Raw genomic sequence first — 20,226 nt, forward strand, 5'->3', positions numbered from 1 at the left:
GAAACTCGAAAGCATGCATCAGCGAGCGACCGGTTAGACTTACTACAAGTCGACCTCTCATAAGTTACAAATAATTTATTTGAAGTCATTTTTGATCCTAAATAAATTTCTATTGTTTCGAGAATTTTTTAAAAGGCTTTAGATATTTGAGGGAACAGATGTCATGACGTCAAAGCAAAACTCGACGTTACACACTTGATAAAAGTGGATCATTGCGGCCTTCTCTGCTTTCAAAACATTGATTTTGACTCTGACATGGTGCGCGCGAAATATCCTTTAATTTTGTCAGGTACCTGTGTTGCATACACCAGTTCTATCAGTCAAAAGTATTTGATGGGCGACGGAAAACACACTGGAAACAAAGAAATATATCCTTCCTTTAAAAAAAGTGGAGATTCGGGTTTATGAAAAGACAACGAAATCTGTCATTAATAACGTCTCAGCCTACTAGACTGACTCCATTACACCCGATTTCAGATTAAGAAAAGGTTATCGCTTTCTGATTCGATGTCACAGTACGCTGCAAACATTCTCAAAACAAAGGTGTATGCCCGGGGGGGGGGAGGGCACTTGGGTATTTTTTGGGTGGGTATGTGCCGCCCGGGACTCCAAATTGGCACCCCGTTCTATAAAAATGTTCCCCTAAAATTGATACCCCGTTCTAAAAATGGGCCAATTTTTTATACCCCTTTCTAGAATTCGCCCTAAAACTGATACCCCATTCGAGAAATAGGCCAATTTTTTATATTCCGTTCTAGAAAGTTTGTAAATTGAAATAGCCCCGTTTTTTTTAAAGATATTTATTTATTTGTTCAACTTATACATCAAATAAATGCTTCTTTATAATCAGCAACAATTTTAAGCAGAAGATAAAGCCGTGATCCACAATTTTTTATACTCAGTTCTAGAAAACGCCTCTGAAATGGATACCCCGTTCTAAATCAGGAGCTTCAAAATCACGACCCCGTTGGGCGGCACATACCCGTATAGGTAATGTATGGGAGTACCCCCCCCCCCCCGCCCGGGGGTGTATGTTATTTTGCGATTCTTCACCGACGGTAACTTTTATCAGTGTTTTTATAAGGCTCATCGTATATCAACGGCGCTTTTCAAATGAGCCTAAAAAAGTTTTTTCGATCGGGCAAATTATCGATTAGCTGATCGCTAGCTGTTTCAGAAGCAAGGACTTCTTATGGTCAAAACCAATAAGATTTGCTAGATAACGTCAAGGCTGTTAATCCACATGCATATGCATATTCCATGATATTCGGTTTTCAAACTCTTGTTAGTCCAAAACCGGGTGAAGCGATAGTGTATTTTTATCGCTGAGTACACTCCCTTTTAATCAAAATTGATTCCTTGAACTCAGCTTCCCGTGAAGCATGAAATGAAATGTTAATTTTCCAAGACTTTATCATTAATTTCAGCCAAAAAATCTCTTGACGTGCCCACCCATTAACGGTAAACGCGGTCAGCAAACTGCGCACGCATTGGTCTTGGGTTATCATCACGCCAAATAAAATGACTCGACCAAGGGTCATCGCTCGGCAGGAAATTGTATGCTGTGATGTGCTTTGATCTCGCCAACAACGCGCTCTTAGGGTAATCAGTAAAATCAAGACCATGGAAAGCGACTGTTCACGAAATTCGGAGGAAAATCTAGCTATGATCGATGGATCTGATATAGAAAGAAGGTTCCTTGAGGAGAAGGCGGAAATTGTTCGAGGATTTCTGCAGGAGAGAGAGATTGTTGATCGCGCCCACGAAGACGAGAAAAATGATATGCGTTTAGCTTTTGAAGTGGAGAAGGAAAACATGAGAAAAGCCTTTGAATGCGAGAAAGAAGAAATGCGACAGAATTTCTTAAAAGAGAAAGACAACATCCGCTTGGAATTTCAGGAATCGAGACATGTTTTGAAGTTGTCTTTCGAAGACGAGAAATCTGCATTGATAAAATCATGGGATCGTGAAAAACAGACTCTTCTTGACAATTGCATCAAAGGGAAGAAGGAATCAAGAGCTCAATTTGAGCGACTTTTAAGGGAGAAAGAGGAAGGATTTAAAGCCGAAAAGGCTGAAATGGAAGCGAAGATTCGCAAAGAGCTTGAGGGTATCGAGGAAGTAAAAAATGAGCTGAGGCGTACATTGTCGCAGGGCTTGGGCGATCTGGAGAATGTTTACTTCGACGAGAACGCGTATCTCGAGACCCTCTATAATCACGAGCAACCAGAGGTTGATATGCACTTTAAAAGTATATCAGATGCCGAAATGAGCCTGGATAAAGAGGAGCTGTTGAAATCGCTCAAACAAGAGAAGACCAAAATGCATTCTCACTACGCCAATAAGCACAAGCTAGTTGAGCACCAGTTCGCGTTGGAAATCGTTGACATGGAACAGAGGTTCAAACAGCAAAAGAACGATTTAATGAACATTTTTAGAAGAGAAAAGTCGGACATGGAAAAGGGCTTTATTAAGGAAAAGGAAGACATCAGACGTAAATTCGAGGTGGAATTTCGCAGAATACTTCAACAACAGAGGTTGAAATTCGAGTCGGAAATACAAGGTTACGAGCACGACATCTCTGTTTTGAAATATCAAAAAGAACAGCTGGAAAAGTGCTTTTCCATAGAAATGCGAACATTGAAATTAAAATTCGACCACGAGAAGCTTGAAATTGAGAACAGGTTTAAAAACGAGAAGAAGGACCTTAAGAGGGTTTTAAAAGGGCAGTACGAGAGAAAGCTGAGTGGGGATAAACTCCGGCTTGAATGGCTACTAGATCAGTTTCACCTTGGAAGAAGAGCAAGCACTGATCAAATGAACTCTAATGATTCGGCGCTCAGCACAAGTTCTATTTATTCCGATTAATCTTTACAGAAAGATGATGAAGTGCCGGGAAAACTGAACAGGTTAACTTCTCAAGCACGTCAAAACAAATAGCAGTTGATACGGTAAACATGCCTCCGTCGATTTCTACTCGCGCGACTAATATACTACCCTGCGAACAGAGGCCCTTCGAGGGTACTAATATACTCGGTCTTTCACAAATAGTTGCTTAATTTAAGTAAAACGAGCTTCCCCCTGAACAAGCCGATTGACTGTTAAGTGTAGTGAGAAGCTTTTTGGCTAATTATCAAGAACAGGCAACACAAATCTAAAATGTTGTGTCACTCGAACAAGTACAAATGTACAGGTTTTTTAATTTATTATTTTTTTTAAATTTTGCTATTCAGTTTCTCACTAATTGTTTTTTTTTTTTCCGTTCGCAAATGACATTAAGCGCCTTACCTTGCCAAATGAGACTGAAACAAGAAAAAAAATAAAATAAAATAAACTACAATAGAAACTAGAAAAAGCCACCGTAAAATTAGATAATAATTTATATTATATAATCATTATTCTAATCCATTAGTAAGATTTTTCTTTTTCGTTTGCTGTATGATCCTAAAAACACTGGCATACGGCAGCGTGAAGAGAATATCTCGCGCTGTATTAAAACAAAGGAAGAATTATTCTTGTTATATTATCAGCATGAGTGACATTAATAATTGATGATTTTCGTATGGAATATAACTCAGACTCTCAGACTAGCCGCAAAATAACAGGAGATTGGCTGAATAGAAGTGAAGACTGATTTCAGATGGTAAAAATAAAACATAGTTGCCAGGGATGTAACTTTATAACTTTTTGCAGAAGATCTTAAATAAAATGTATACTGCGAATATATATTCAGTGAATTTAATTTTAGTGCAGATGTTAGTAAATACTACTAATTGAATTTTGGTTGAGATGATTTATGATACCCACCTCGTTTGATGCAAGCCGGTCACACTCTTCAGGTAGAAACTTTATCTTTTTATGAGGTGGACAAGTTCATTTATTTTCTTACTCACGAATCGAATCAGAATCGACCACGACGTTAGTAACCAAAGCTACGAATACAAGGCGAAAGCAACAAACTTTTCAGCCCTTGAACTGAAACAAAGAAATCGTTAAATCTTTACTTTATAACTTCAGCCCTTGAACTGAAACAAAGAAATCGTTAAATCTTTACTTTATAACTTTAGGAGCCTTCCATTCACCCTCTGGTCAAGGGGTTGGGTGATTTAAAGAGGGAAAAAATCCCCCTTGAAAACACATTCACCAGTGTCACATTGCCCTTAATACACCTTGTTCACCACGACCCGTTGTTTCCAATTTCACTGGGGAAAGGGGCGGGGTGGGGGGAGCTAAACAAGATGGTAGGTGTACATGGGCAATGTGAAAATGGTGAATCAAACAGAAACAATCTCCAAATCTCCACTGAGCTAAAGAAGTTATGTCTGCAACGCAAATTTTGTTCACATTGGAGTTTTTGTATGCATGAATCTGCTGGTTTGGGGAGTGAGGTGAAGTGGGGCGATAGGCAGGCTTGGAATAGACCATTGTGGAAAATAACATAATATTCCTTAAAATGACGTTTGGGTAATGCTTCATGTAAAGCTTACTTTTGCATTATCTTTTGTAAGACAAACTTAAGCAAGGGGCACACATACACCAACCCACGGTTAAAATCCACGGCCTAACCAGTAACTCACGCATGCGCGCAGCCATATTACCCGGACAGTGGCAGCCATGGACAGCTGTTTCGCCCTTATTGGGGCTCCTCAGCATTGCGTAGCCCTCGGGTGAATGAACGGGAAAAATCTCCGCGTATCAAAGACTCTTTACTGCTGAGGCGTGGGTAAAGACGGTCTTTAATACACGGGGATTTTCCCGCCTGTGCATGGCATGTGAGCTTTCTCCGTCGAGAAAGAAAAAGGAAAAAAGGACGGATGGATAACTGGGAAGGTATTGCGTGTCCTACCGGCAATGGGACCTCTCATTTGAGTTTTGACAGGAGGAGATGGGTCATTTCTTGCGGATCTAAAAGCTTGTTTGATATGAGATTCTGGATGTATCACTCAGAAAGGACCGATACGCAATTTAATTTACGTTACAGCTTTTAATTGAAATCAAATATACAGAAACTGACAAAACTGGCTACTCTCGATTTATATCCAGATTAGGTGAAAGCAAGATGATGTCCAGAGAACATAATGACTGAGAGGGGTGAATTAAAAAAAAAAAATACAGTCACTTTATTTCAGTGTCAATGTATTTAGCACGAAAGTATACTTGGTAGGGGACACTGTTTTTGCGTCTCCTACTCACTGGAAACGTGACTGCATTTTATACGAGTTCATCCGAGGGCTAGCGAAGGTCTAGCCGTTTGCAGCTAAGACAAAGGCATGACCTTTTTTAAGACCCTTGGTATTGGTCCGGCCCCAGGAATCGAACCCAAACGGCCTCCCGCTCTGCTGTCAAACTTTTTTCTACCGACTGAGCTAATCCCGACGCAGTTTCTTCTCGTTCTCTGCACTCAGTGTCTTCCAGTTTTACAATAGCGCTTTTAGCTGCTGACACCAACAAAACCGTTACTCTTGATATTTAACTGAAATACCTCTTCAAGTCTTGGATTTGTTGTTGTTGTTGTTATTTTTCTTTGTGCCTGAATTAACATTGAATGAAATTGTTGAGTATCAGTAAATCAAGCAAGTTCAGGAACTCTTCCGGCAGCAGCAACAAATAAACATGCATGTCACTCTCTACAAATAGGCAATTTGGTAATTGTGGTTTGATTAATTGTGGTAATTCTTTTGTTTTGTTCGAAAAAGTATTACTGGAATAGCTTTTTCGAGGATGGTAGAGGTTTTAGATACTTTCGTTTGCTGCAATTCGAACAATGACCTCTACGATACTGGTGGAGACCTTTTCGCGAGCATACGTTGCGTCTTTAACAGGAACAATCTTCATTTTTTTCCTCATTCCGGGGTTCCAATATAGGAAATTCATGTATTTGTCATTTCATCTTCATCTTTCCCGGGTATAATACGAACAAATTTAATGATCAGCTCCCAGTTACGTGGCTTGGCGACGCAAATTGGTTAGAGCCCTGCCTCGGTATCGCAGTCAGGGTTAATCCGGGAAAGCCCGCGATTTTTTCAGGCTTTTTTTTTGGCAACTGCATAAGTTGAGACTGTAACTGTGCATTTGTTATATCTATGCGACTGGCCTTAGATCAGCACCTAGTAGTACCGGAAGAGGCGTCATTTTTTATGAACATGGGTCCAGTGTAAAAATTTGATAAACTACTCTCACCTCACCCGCTGCCCCTGAATAAGTTTGAATACATCCTGGTCGTCATCAATGCTTGCGTCTCACCAGGAGCCCATCAATGCCTAGAATTAAGTAAATATAGGGAGTTGAACCACAAATTGACGATTAAATTTTTAAATTAATCTGAATCGAAGCTGGTGGCGCTATAAAAATAAATTTATAGTAAATTATGTTTCGTTCATTATTTGAGGCATATTGTCGGTCTCTGTGATGTCAGAGGAAACCGCTTTTATTAGTTTTTTCCTTCAAAAAACACAATATTATTACAAAAATATACATAAATTTTTATTTTACTTAAAATGCATGCATAAATTATGCGAAATTCATCTGCATGAAATCTTTTGGTAAAATTTCATGCTTTTCTACAGAGGGTAAAATGGTATTTTCTTCTTTTTCAAAACGTTATTTTATATTTTTGCCCTTTCAAAAGGGATACAACAATAATTAATAGCTTCAGTCTACACCGCTGTAAAAACCTGCTGAGGAATTATCGATCCATTTCAATATGGTAAATTTCCTACAATTTCCAAGTTTACTTGACGCTTTACTTAATGCTCGTTTCAGTCAAACGCCTTTAGCTTTCAAAGTTGTTATAAACAGCAGCTGGAAACGTTTTAAAGTTCCCGTTGATAAAACAGAATTTTTGCTTCAGCTTCAAGCTTTCCCTACGGCTAAAACTCAGGGACAACATTTCTAATGCTGTATGATCTTTCAGGTATTTGAGACTTAAAAAACTATTTTCCATGAAACGAAAGCAATATCCTTAACTTACTTTACTTTTTCTTTGTTTGTTTGTTTTGTTTTGTTTTTTCCTTTTTTATTATTTCATGAATGTCCGTCTGACATTAATTGTAAGACTGAGAAGAAAGGAAGAGTTGCTGCCGGTAAAGGTTGATCAGAGCTCATGATTGTAGTACAGTTTAAGGTCAATGGTTTATGCTAAACTTTAAAAGCAAAGTACAATAGGCATATAGCCTTTACATAAAAAGAAAATACAAAAAAAGGGGGGAAAAATGTAAGTTATATCGAGTTATGTTACTTATAAACAGTAGACCTCAACCTGATTGTAGTGTCAATGCCGTGTTGCCTGCATGCAATACTGCGCGCCAGCCCGGGTAAATATCCGACACGAGCACATATACAGAAGAGTCTCGCTCGCGGACTTCTCCGGTAAATGGAAATATGCACATGTAGTTGTTCAATTCAATATCCTCGGTTTCAATTCAATTTATACTCCGTTTTTGAATGCTGTACTGAGTTAAGGGTTGAGACTGTCGCGTAATTTTTGCGTGCGAACGCACGTAAAATTTACGCTCGTAAATGACATTAACGTAATGTATGAAAGGCCACGCGTACAACGTGAAAGTTGAGCGTTGTTCAACTTTTATGTTTACGCGTGACCCTTCTTTTATAGTGTTCAGTACTTGATGGAAAGAAAGTCGACTAAACGGCGTTTAAACGGGCCGCTGTATAGGACACAGAGTACAGATAGACAAACAAGAAGACTTCATATCTTTAAGATTTTCGCATTTATTTGGCCTTTAGATAATACACTAATAATTCTAGTATATTCCGACCAAATGACTTCTGAAGCCCGAACCCAAACAAAGTGCGCCTGGGCCTCCTGTGATTAGATTGTTTATGATTGGATTACCATCAGGCAACAGTAAACATGAACTTAGGACAAAAAAACATATGTCATATTACACCTCTACCGTTCCCATAACGACCACGTCTCCACAACGGCCACTTTCTTCTGTCCCCACACGGGTTGCCTTTGGGTGGAGGTTCAACTGCAGGGCGATTAAGTTTGAATCTTTCTTCATTACTTCAAAGCAAATTGGAGGCGCTTAAAGGGCGTATGTCTGAGTCATAGAACTAAACCAGGTTAAATATAGTTAACACCACCACCACCACCATGCATGTAGCCTCGTTTTGAAACTGACAGTTTTTGGAACTTGGAAATGCCAACGTCTGTCGTACAGCTATGTCAAACCCTTGAGTCTAACGCCCAACGGTAGTAGTTATGAAATGATGAATATATGAATTTCATATATTGTCACTGCGGATTGAAGCAATAAATCCCAGCAAGCCTGAAAAAGTTTAATGATCAGCTCCCAGTTACGTGGCATGGCTTCCCGACGCAAATTGGTTAGAGCCCTGCATCGGTATCGCAGTCAGGGTTAATCCCGGCAAGCCCCCGTTTTTTTTCAGACTTTTTTTCTGCAACCGCATAAGTTGAGACTGTAACTATGCATTTGTTATATCTATGCAACTTGCCATAGAGCAGCACCTAGTAGTACTGGAAGAGGTGTCATTTCTCATGAACATGGGTCAGTATAAAAGTTTGATAAGTTACTCTCACCCCGCCTGTTGCCCCTGAATAAGCTTGAATACATCCTGGTCGTCATCAATTCTTGCGCCTCACTTCGTACACGTGTTCATGATTATCGGATACACGTTTTTAAATGCGTTAGAACTAAGTAAATATTGGGAGTTGAACCACAAATTGAAGATAAAGTTTTTAAATTAATCTGAATCGAAGCTGGTGGCGTTATAATATATAGTGAATTATGCGTCGTTCATTATTTGAGGCATATTGTCGGTGTCTGATGTCGGAGGAAACTGCTTTTATTTAGCTTTTCCTTCAAAAAGCACAATTTCATTGCAAAATATATATAAATTGTTATTTTATTAAAATGCATTCATAAATTATGCGAAATTTATCTGCATGAAATCTTTTGGTAAAATTTCATGCTTTTCTACAGAGGGTAAAATGGTATTTTCTTTTTTTTTTTTTTTTCAAAACGTTATTTTATATTTTTGCCCTTTCAAAATGGATGAAAAAATAATTAATAGATTCAGTCTATAACGCTGTAAATACCTGCTGAGATCCATTTCAATGTGGTGAATTTCCTACAATTTTCAAATTTACTTGACGCTTTACTTAATGCTTGTTTCAGTCAAACTCTTTTAACTTTCTAAGTTGTTATAAACAGCAGCTGGAAACGTTTTAAAGTTCCTGTTAATAAAACAGAATTTTTGCTTCAGCTTCAAGCTTTCCCTACGGCTAAAACTCAGGGTCAACATTTCTAATGCTGTATGATCTTTCAGGTATTTGAGACTTAAAAAACTATTTTCCGTGAAACGAAAGGAATATCCTTAACTTTAATAGTTTACTTTTTCTTTGTTTTGTTTTTTTTTGTTTTGTTTTTCCTTTTTTTTTATTTCATGAATGTCCGTCTGATATTAATTATAAGACTGAGAAGAAAGGAAGAGTTGCTGCCGGTAAAAGTTGATCGGAGCTCATGATTGTTAGAGTACAGTTTAAGGACAATGGTTTATGCTAAACTTTAAAAGCAAAGTACAATAGCATATAGCCTTTATATAAAAAGAAAATACAAAAAAAAAATGGGGGAAAATGTAAGTTATATCGAGTTATGTTACTTATAAACAGTAGACCTCAACCTGTCAATGCTGTGTTCTTCAGTACTGCACACCAGCCCGGGTAAATATCCTACAAGAGCACATATACAGAAGAGTCTCGCTCGCGGACTTCTCCGGAAAATGGAAATATGTACATGTAGTTGTTTAATTCTGTATCCTCGGTTTCAATTTTTCTCTGTTTTTGAATGTTGTACTGAGTTAAGGGTTGAGACTGTCGGGTAATTTTTCCGTGCGAACGCACGTAAAATTTACGCGCGTAAATGACATAAACGTAATGTATGAAAGGCCACGCGTACAACGTGAAAGTTAAGTTGAGCGAGGTTCAACTTTTACGTTTACGCGTGACCTTTCATACATTGTCTCTATTTTATTTACGCGCGTAAAATTTAAGTGCTTACGTACGTAAAAATTATCCGACAGTGGAAATCTGCCTTTATCCGAGTCAGTGCCTTACCGGGAAAAACACGGACAGGCTGGCTGTAAAGAAAAAGAGAAGTTCAAATACCGAACTAGGCGCAGTATGACATATGATTTCCGTCTTTGTACACTCATCTTGTGGGTTCATTCATTCGGCTTTATTTCCGCCGATCTCTCGTGTCTGGTCTTTTTCCATCCCGAGAAGAGAGCAAGAACAAGAAGTCTCTAAACCTTTGAATATTCAAACTAAGCTGAGTGCTCTGCATTGCAAAAGCGACGATTTCTATTTGAACAACAACGGTCCCAGCTGCAAAAAGTTTAGAAATATATTTTATTTTCAAATAGCAACATAAGCAAAACTGAATATTAAGATTTCAACTGAAAGTTTAATCACATTGTAAATTAATGTAAAGTTAAAAAACTCTGACTATTTTTAAACAACATCGCTGAAGAGAAAGATGTCATCAATGCGTGAAAAACACTGATTAATACACTTCGGTTAGCCAATCAGCTCTCAGAATCTTGCTCAGAATTATAAGAACAATGAATTGCAAATAAAAGGACAAAAAAAGAAATCAAACCAGAGGTAAAATTGCACCACATCAAGAATTATCAAAAAGGAAAAGCTGAAAACCGAGATGCTCGAAAAGAACGGGTGAAAACGCAGCGAAAACCAGCACAATTAAAACGGAAGTGAACACGCGACAATACATGTGACCCGAAACAGATGCTGATGTTTATTTCTGTTGGACTGACTGTTATTTCATAATTGGTCTTTTTGCCACTTTTTGTATGTAATTTTTAAAAATACAAGTTGCCAGGGAGACCATTACTAAATTAAAAAGGTTGTAATTTTATTCATCGCCCCTTTCTTGTTTTCTTTAAAATCAGTTAATAATCCTGGACCGAAGCAATTCCTTTTTGTGTAACTATTTCTATTCCAATAGTTTCCTTTTAATCTGAATAAAGCGACTTCTTGCATAGTGCAACTGATGGCGTATGCCGTGATCTTCGCGCCAATTAGAATTGTCATTAAATGTAGCCAGGGGATCATTTGAAAAGAAAATTATCTAAATTCATAAATATTTGCTGTCCGCCTTTCAGACGTTAAATGACTTGAGGGAATGAACAGTGATGTCTGTATATACTAGTGAAAGGGAGAGTAGGGAACTTGCTCGAGTGCCTTTACGATGGCTGTATAGTAATTCTTGATTATCCAACACGAGCACATATACAGAAGAGTCTCGCTCGCGGACTTCTCCGGAAAATGGAAATATGCACATGGAGTTGTTCAATTCTATATCCTCGGTTTCAATTCAATTTATACTCCATTTTTGAATGTTGTACTGAGTTAAGGGTTGAGACTGTCGCGTAATTTTTCCGTGCGAACGCACGCAAAATTTACTATTTCTATTCCAGTAGTTTCCTTTTAAACTGAATAAAGTGACTTCGTGTATATAGTGCAACCATATGATGGCATATGCCGTGAGCTTTGCGCCAATTAGAGATATATAAATATTTGCTGTCCGCCTTTCAGACTATAAATGGTCGTGACTTGGGGGAATGAACAGTGATGTATCTAGAATGCGAAAATATAAAAAATGTTCGAACATTATTTTTACCCACTTAGTCAAAGGGAAAACAGAGGTTGGCTAGAACGCATACGGAAATACGGAGATCTAGGTGAAAATTTTCCGTCCGTCAAACTCAAATGGTAGCTTTTTTTGGTACGAGAAAAAGTAACGGGACTGAGTTGTACTAACCATAAAATGCCACTAAATTTTCTTCTTAGCGGGAAGTCTGGCACTCCGGTTATCGACACAAATGGTTCAGAAATTTTCGTTCGTTTCTGTAAAAGCGGGGGCCAAAGGGAATACCAAATGGAAAATGGTTCATTCAGGTGGAATGTGTGCTATGCCGGATATTTGCATATAATTTCGACAAGCAATTGCAATGCGTCTGTGCTCACTGCTCGGCACTTTTGGCACTGCGCTTTGTTAAATCGAAATAAATCAGTCGCACGCTAGTTTCCCTCCAATCTAGCCTGTGCCAGGCTCTCAGATAGTACAGTGCGAACGTATTAAAACGAGCAAAGCGAAAATAAGACTCGCACGACTTGGGAAAGGGGGCGGTGGCGGCGGGAAAAATGGGAGAGAGAGCCTGTTAGCATTTCTTTAACGACCCTCTTCCGCCCATTTTTGTCACGTCTGGATTCGACTGTCAAAACTGTGAACACTTCAGTTAGCTACAATCACTCTCAAGTTTCTCGCGTGAGCATTGCACGCGAAGCGAACTCCTTGTGCGATGTGTGGAAATTTATGTCTTCGAATTCGTTATCCTGTGAGGGCATCCGTTTTTTTGGCTCTAGTTTATAGCAATAAAAGGGGGCGGTAGGTTTTTCCCTCTGATGGGTACTGAGGTTATGCTCTGGAAGGTTCATTGTCACTGAGCAAATGTGACTTTAGCCGCTTGTTTCACACTGACAGGTCATGGCACACATATCGATTTACTACGGCGTTTGTTTCTTGTCGGCAGGATTTGCCCTCTGATGAGAGAGCATTTTCTTTGACCTCTAATTTGAAGCGTAAAGCTTTTTATTGCGGCTGAATAAGGGTTTTAATTTTCTCCAAAGTGCCTTCTGGATCTGACTAACTACGTGATTTTCTTTAGTCCGTGAATTAATGTAATATTTTTCTGCAATGTTGTATCACGCTGGGCCCAGCTCGTTAGTTTTCTTTACAGAATGTTAAATTAGATGGTGATTTACAGATCCAGAATTAAAAGAATGAAGTGCAGCTTAAACTTAAGCTACATCAACCAAGGAGAATTGCATTGTGACTTAGTAAACTCCAGCTTGATAGTGTTTCTCTGAAAATAGTGTGAGTCTTTTGACTGGAGCGCGTAGTTTCTCCCTTGGTAATAGCGGAATATTAAGCTTAACAGTCTTTGGACTGTTTTGTTATTGCCACTTTGTGATCAACCAGGACTCCGGATTACCGAAAACAATTTCGCACTTTCCTTCTCTTGCTTTCTTCGCCTCCTCCTTTCCCTCTTCACCGATGCCAAATATTTGCGGCCGGACATCCAAGCTTTTTCAGTTGTTCCACTTGGTCTCGCATTATAGATATCAGCGGCGAAACGACTATTATCGCAGAGTTTTCTAGGATTAGAGCAGCTTTAGCCAAGCATGGGAATAGCTGAAAGATTAAACTTTTGCCGAAACCGGTGGGCATAATATCGAAAACATCTTTACCGCGAGCAAAGTAGCAGACACTCGTCTAAAGCACAAGACAACGCCGATTCATGAAGATCACGCGCGCGATTCGCGTTAGCCATCTTGGTGATGACAAACTAATGACCACGCTACTAGGTGATGTTGCTAACTGTCACAATTGACCAATCAGAGGGTATATCAGGAGCTGATATACCGGAACAGGCCGTTAAAAAAATGCGTACAGGCTCCGCCGCCCCGTCTCTCCCCAGCCCTCGCGCGTTTTTTGCATTTCTTATTACTGAACGACTTTCCACCACCATCTCGGAGCCTGGAGCAGGCTACTCCAATCAAGCGAAAGTAGCACGTAACAAAGCGAACCTTGACTTTGTCACTTGTGTTTTCTCTCCATTTGGGGCTTACTGATTCTGATTAATATAACCAGGTCGATATTTCCTCCAGTTGTTGAAAGCGGTAATTTTATCTTATTTATATCTTTGGCACTCCATCGCAGAGTATTGTTTTCCTTGAAGATATTAGAAAAAGGAAAGAAGAGTTAATTATTTTTTCATCAACAAGGAAACTCTGTGATTCTACTTACCCCTTACCCCTTTCCCCTCCCCCCCCCCTACCCCGCCCTTCTGGACAACACCTTAACAGTACGTTTTACTTAAACAGGAAGATGAAGTTTCTGTTTGTGCTATCGCTGATGTTGTGTTGCAGTTCAGCTCAAAATGCCAATGATCCAAGTGAGTATATTTTACAGTCGAACCTCCGTGAGCGACTACCTTTCGTAAGCGAGTACCTAGCCAAAACACCAAAACTTTCCCAGCGAAAACCAACGACCACCTTCTGTGAGCGACTGCGACCACACTATGTGGGTCTGACGGTTTAATGATTTCCATTGGTTTTGACCTCTTGTAAGCGACCACTTCATGGTCCTTCAAGCATTGTCTGATCTCTATTTTGGCAGTGTGTACTATGCTGATAGGAATATACGGAGAACTTTAGCAAAATATGGAACTACACACTTGCAATAAGTTATCTTCCATGAAAAAAGTTGTGTTCGGACATCTTCACCTTAAGCGGCATTTTTTGTGCTCTCTTATGGGGGTTCGCATGTATTTTTATCGCGCAGAATATTATGACTACGCCCCTATTTTTCTCCTGTCCGTCCACCCAATCAGCTGACATGAAGAAAGCAGAAACTAGTGTTTAAAGTGCTACTACGATCAAATTTTTGACTACCATTTTTTTTCGCTAGATTGGCAGTTTAGTACTTGAAGTACATGGTGTGCAAATTATAGCTTCATGCGGTTAAGGAAAGTGGTATTTTTTGGCGCTCAAAAACCATTAATTTTCGTCCGCCATTAAAACGCTATGTTCCTGTGGCCTGGTTACCAAGAACACAAGGCAATTGCTTTGTGACGTCATTTACTTACCGCAGTACACACAGCATGACAATTTTCTTCCAAGAACTTTGCTCAACAATGTTCGGCTCTTTCCTCCCACTTCGATGCGTTCTTGTTTATGAAGACTCTTTCGATCTTACTACATTAGGCTCCGTATGTGTGCAGCAACCGCTTCAATCGATAGAATTGTGCTGCACGCGAGTCTGACCAACTGAATGTGAGATTCGAGGAATAGGTTTGTTTCCAGCAGACAGTTTCGCTGTTTTCTCGGTTTGATAACTTCGAAGAGTGCTGCAATAGCATTTACGGGGCTTTCAACGCAAACCAGTAGCGGAAAATTAAACTTGGATCATTTGCTAGCATATGGAAGAAAGATCAATCGACAGATCTTGAATCCGGAAAGAAATCTTCGCATAAAGAGGGAACGCATGGAGGTAAGCTTACAGTTCGCAAAACTTGCTAAGTTTATTTATATCGCCGGTGGTGATTTTTGCTTTTACTACTGGCGAAGTCATCGAAGATAAATTTTCTCTTAGACCTTTCTTCGACTGGAACGCGACGACTACGAAACTTTTAGGAAACTTTCAAAAAGATTTGCCCTAAGGCAACAGATCACAGAGAGCCCTCTAGTTTTGTAGACACTATTATTGCTCACACCTTGCTCTTGTAGTGTACTATTTTTTCTGTTACCACTATTAACATTCCTTTGAGCTTTTATAAAAAGTTTTAAAGCTCTATTTGTAAATTTTTATCATAAAATATTAAAATCTATCAGGATCATGGTGCAATCTGAATGGTATGACATTTTAATATACAGTAAATTCCTTAGTATTTCCAACATTCTGGTCGCCATAACCCTCACTAAACAAAAGGTATGCTTTTTTCAATTTTAGTCTTCCCAAAACTCAGAGCCTGATTAAAACTGCACAGACACACTGTCAGTTCAAACCACAAGCTAAAGCAAGAGAGCTCACACAAGTTTATTGCAAAAACTGTTTTTGCAATTTTGTAAAATACAGCAAGAATTATTACCATTTACTGATGTGGTCTTTAAAATAAAATTGTGATCCTATCTTGAATGTTGTGTATTGTTATTCTTTTGAGTGAATAACGAAAAGTTTTGCAATCTCGCATTGAATACTTATAATAATTATAATTATAGTATATCATAATTTGAGATGTAAACTCCAACTCAGGGGCACTCATGCACTAAATCACTGAAGTGATGTGACTGACAGATTGCAAGTTAAAAATGAATAATCACCAAGGCTTGGTCACTGAAATATTTACTGCAACTGAGGGTTATGTACATGTATGAGATAGTTTCATGGCCCCTGCTCATCACTGCTGCTTTGTGTTTGACTACTCAAGGTTGTGCTCTACCAGCACCCAGTTGGCCCGTGGTGCTTAACTATTGTTCCGGGGCAACTAGGAAATTTTTTCATAGAAATCATGTGCTGGGCACCCAGGATTTCACGGGTCTGGAGCACTGGGCTCCTTTCAATTTTTCTTAGAGCACAGCCTTGCTACTTCAAAAACCTTGGTGTATCTTTTAATATGGGATAGACTAATGTTATTCCTATAAATGAGGAAGCTTCTTGGCCCCTTACCACATACAAAGGCACTGTCCACCCTACTGTAACAATTGATCTGCACACTTGTTGATCACAAGATAAATGTGAGGCCCCAGCTAAGAACCTGGAGGACAAGTTTAGGTCTTACGTACCGTGTGCAATATACAAATCCATTATTTTTTTGTCATACCAGTGATTACAATAAACAAGCCAAGGGCCGTAATACTGTTTAAAGGCTGCAATTTTATTGTTCTTTGTTGCCTGATTTAGCGTAGTCTATTTTGGGGATATTATATAGCCTAAGCCAAGCTAGGGCAGGGCCCATGCAGGGCAAAGGGGCTTCCCCACTTTTTGAAAAATAAATAAATAAAATTAACTACAGTGGAACCTTGATATAATGAAGGGCCAAGGGCCTGGCAAAATATGTTTATTCTAACGAGGTTTGTTAACTTTTATCGAGGTTCTTTTTCATATTGCCTTATATTTTACTATTACTGGAGTAAAAAAAATAGTTTGTTAGACCGAGGACTTCGTTATAGAGGTTCCATTGTAATATACATTTTCATATGAATAGTATCTTTGTTGGAATAAGAATCTTCCAGCATCTAAATTTATTATTGGTCCGTTTTGATCCCATCAGTCTGATGCGTGGTAAGCCTTAAAAAGTCAATCGTCCTAGATTTCTGCATTTTCAAACCAGCAAAGCTATGTAGCATTTGCAACAATGCAGAATAGTCTTTTTTGATGAAGGTTCTTGATTAAATCTGAAGACTACTCCATGAACTACGGTTTCTTAAAACGAATTATATCAGGTGATGATGTGGTCTCTGGCACATTTCAATGACATGCTAGACAAATTGAAGGCATTACAGGAACCTACAGTGTAATATCATGATCTGCAAACTTCTAGTGGTGCATTCAGCATGTGCAATCACCCTCAGCAGGAGAAAGGTACTTTTCAGCGGCTTGAAATCTATGAACATGACTGCTCAACAATGACTCAAGAAAGGTTCAGTAATCTGACAGTTCTAAACAGCCACAAAGAGAGAACAGCCAAATTTGCTTTCCCCCCCCCCCCCCCCCCACCTCAATGTAGGTGGTCACCGGCCCGCGCACATTAAAAACTGCTTCCCAGGCCCTCTTAGGGGTTTTAACTCTTAAAAGTGCTAGTTTCTAATAATATTTTACAATGGAAAAAACCAGCAAGAAAAACCCACAGAGCACAATCAAGGATGGGCCTCCATGATAAACATAATTTCCACTGTGTAACACTTCTTCCTAGAGGCAGTGAATTTATGGCACACTGTGTTATCAGCAGAATCGTGCAACCTAGTGATGTACTGAACCATTTAGTTTTTCAATACATAACGTTAGTTGCAAATAATAATTTATTAATGCAGTGATAACCCAGTACTCTATGATCTACAGACACCCACTTAATTGGGCACCCATATATAACAGGCAGTTTTGTTTGTCCTGAGGAAAAGCATAGATGTTTTCTTTAAAATTAACCAGCTTAGTACGCACAGTAGTTAGCACAGTAGTTAATGTGGACAACAACCACTTTTCTGTGTTTCAAGTCAGAAATTCCTATATATTCTTAATCCAGCTTTACAGACACTGGTTACCCAGGCACTTTCTATTTTTCTTGTCACAATGATGTGCCAATTGTAGACATTGTACCAAATTCACGGGTTAATAAGATTTTATTACTAAAACATCTGCAGCCAAATAGCATGACACATTTGATTTTGATACATCTTTCTTTCTTCCCCTGTTTGTAGTCCTTTGATAAATTTTCTGCCTCCTACTCAACAAGTTTCACGTCCTTGGCTTTTTGCTACAGTCATTGTTCCTACCCTTCTTCCTCCTTGTTCCTTTATGCTATATATCAAATAAATCACGTGTCTGTGACTTTTTTCCAGAGAGCTAACTTAATATGGACACCCGGATAATACGGACACCCATATAATATAGACATCATAACATGTCTGTGTTAACCGTTCCACTGTATATATTTTCTTGTCTAGCCAAAGCTTCAAAGCTGGTCCCAGTAAAGAGAGCATCCAAAAAATGCACACCTGGGTTTGAATAATAAATAAATTTAAAAAAAAACGTCACATACAACAATTTCATAAAGTTATCTATAAAAGTTATGGGAATACAAGGAGATATCATTGACAATAGTTGGATGAGGTGAAATCTCTGAATTTTTATTAGCGTTGCAATTTATAAGTTGCTATATTGATCTGCAGTCAATCGATAGGGAACGTATAGGCAGACACAGCGTTTTCAAAAAAACATGAGCTACAAAGAATGTGACAGTCTTTAATGTCAGCACTGAAAATTATTAAATTGATATACCAAATCAAGAGCGAGCGATCCCCTTATTTATCTATTTATATCGAAAATGAGTAAATTAACTTTTCTGACAAAGAGAACTTAACATTAGATCTAATTTTAAAATCCTCAGCTCAGATACGTAACACTAAAGTAACAATTAAATTTTCAATAATAAAGGACAGTAGTCCGTTTAAGATGGTAAAAAAAAACACATGCATATGACAACGAGCTGGCTGCTTTAGAACTGAAACTTAGCTGAACTGAAAACTGTACCCACTCTGATTCGCTGTGCCTGAAGAGCTATAAAGCAAAACTTTATCTACACTTGGATAAATGAGCACTCGAGAGTGGCTAGAATGCAGGTGAAATTGGTGCGGACTCTCGATCGTCTTGCCTGTGTATTATTATTATAGCTAGTACGTGTACAAATACATACACCTACCAGTAGTCCGAATCTCCGTCGGCACAAACGGCATAAAATACGACTTGGTGAAGTGTTTTTTTTCCTTCTCTGAGGCTAGCTGCCCTTAGTATTTTACTTTCTCATATTCAGTCGGTGCTAGTTCTACAGAGTCATCGTAATCTACGATTTCCTCCATCGCAATTCCAGAATCGGGCGAAGACGAGCGAAGCTTTGAGAATCGCTCGCTGTTTTATCACGGTTCAGGTTTGTTTTCTTGGCGTGTTCTACGACTTGGTGAAGTGTGTCTTTTTTCCTTCTCTGAGGCTAGCTGCCCTTAGTATTTGACTTTCTCATATTCAGTCGGTGCTGGTTCTACAGAGTCATCGTAATCTACGATTTCCTCCTTCACAATTCCAGAATCGGGCGAAGACGAGCGAAGCTTTGAGAATCGCTCGCTGTTTTCTCACGGTTCACGTTTGTTTTCTTGCCGTGTTCAGAAAATGACGTCACAATAAGAGAACAATAGCTTTGTCACTGGAACATAAATTTGTAATGGCGGACGCGAAAAACCTACATTTTCAAGCTCAATATTTTCACTTAGAGGGCGCCAAAGTTCATTTCAATGACCGAAACAGGTACAGCCACTTCTGATAAGCTGAAAAGAAAGCATTTTTGCGAAAAACTTGACATTAAATTTTGATCGTAGTAGCACTTTAACTATCAAACATCTGGCAACTTTTCTTGTTTAAGTTGTTTTTTTGGCAACTTTCGTGATCCACCTATCGTGTTCAAAACCTCAATCACCCTAGGTCAGATTTGATTTAGGTAATACCCTGTAAGTTTGGACATTGCATTTTTAAACCAGTGGGAAAATAGTGGGATTTAGGAAATTCGTTTTCCTTAGTTTATTATGTCATCTAAAACTTTTGAAAACGCAAAGAACGTAGAAAAAAAAAACATTAAAGGGGGACACAAGTTCTCTATTGATTAAGAGAACACAAGTTGACGTACAAAATTACAATCTGGTTTTGTAGGATGTGGTTCTGTGGTAAACGACATCTTGACAAGCCCTGGATTTCCAAGAAAATACCTAAATAACATGCACTGTGTGCACAATGTTTCCATTCCATCAGAAAAGGCGCTGAAGATCAGTTTTTCAAATTTTAGCTTGGAATCACATCCTCGATGCCGGTAAGTAATTTTTTAACAATAGAGAGATTT

General features: G+C 38.8%; 1 protein-coding gene across 1 annotated transcript; it reads left to right on the forward strand.

Annotated features, from left to right (window-relative positions):
• The first annotated feature begins 1,477 nt into the window (after positions 1-1,477).
• LOC140937477 (uncharacterized) lies at positions 1,478-3,728 on the forward strand. The gene has a single exon (XM_073387045.1). It carries the CDS (start codon positions 1,624-1,626, stop codon positions 2,866-2,868), a length of 1,245 nt encoding a protein of 414 aa, XP_073243146.1. The 5' UTR covers positions 1,478-1,623; the 3' UTR covers positions 2,869-3,728.
• The last annotated feature ends 16,498 nt before the right edge of the window (positions 3,729-20,226 follow it).

This window comes from Porites lutea, chromosome 5, assembly GCF_958299795.1.
Source record: "Porites lutea chromosome 5, jaPorLute2.1, whole genome shotgun sequence".
NCBI classification, from domain to species: Eukaryota; Metazoa; Cnidaria; class Anthozoa; order Scleractinia; family Poritidae; genus Porites; species Porites lutea.

Coding starts and splice junctions, on each gene's coding strand:
- LOC140937477 (XM_073387045.1), top strand. CDS start 1,624: ATGGAAAGCGACTGTTCACGAAATTCGGAGGAAAATCTAGCTATGATC.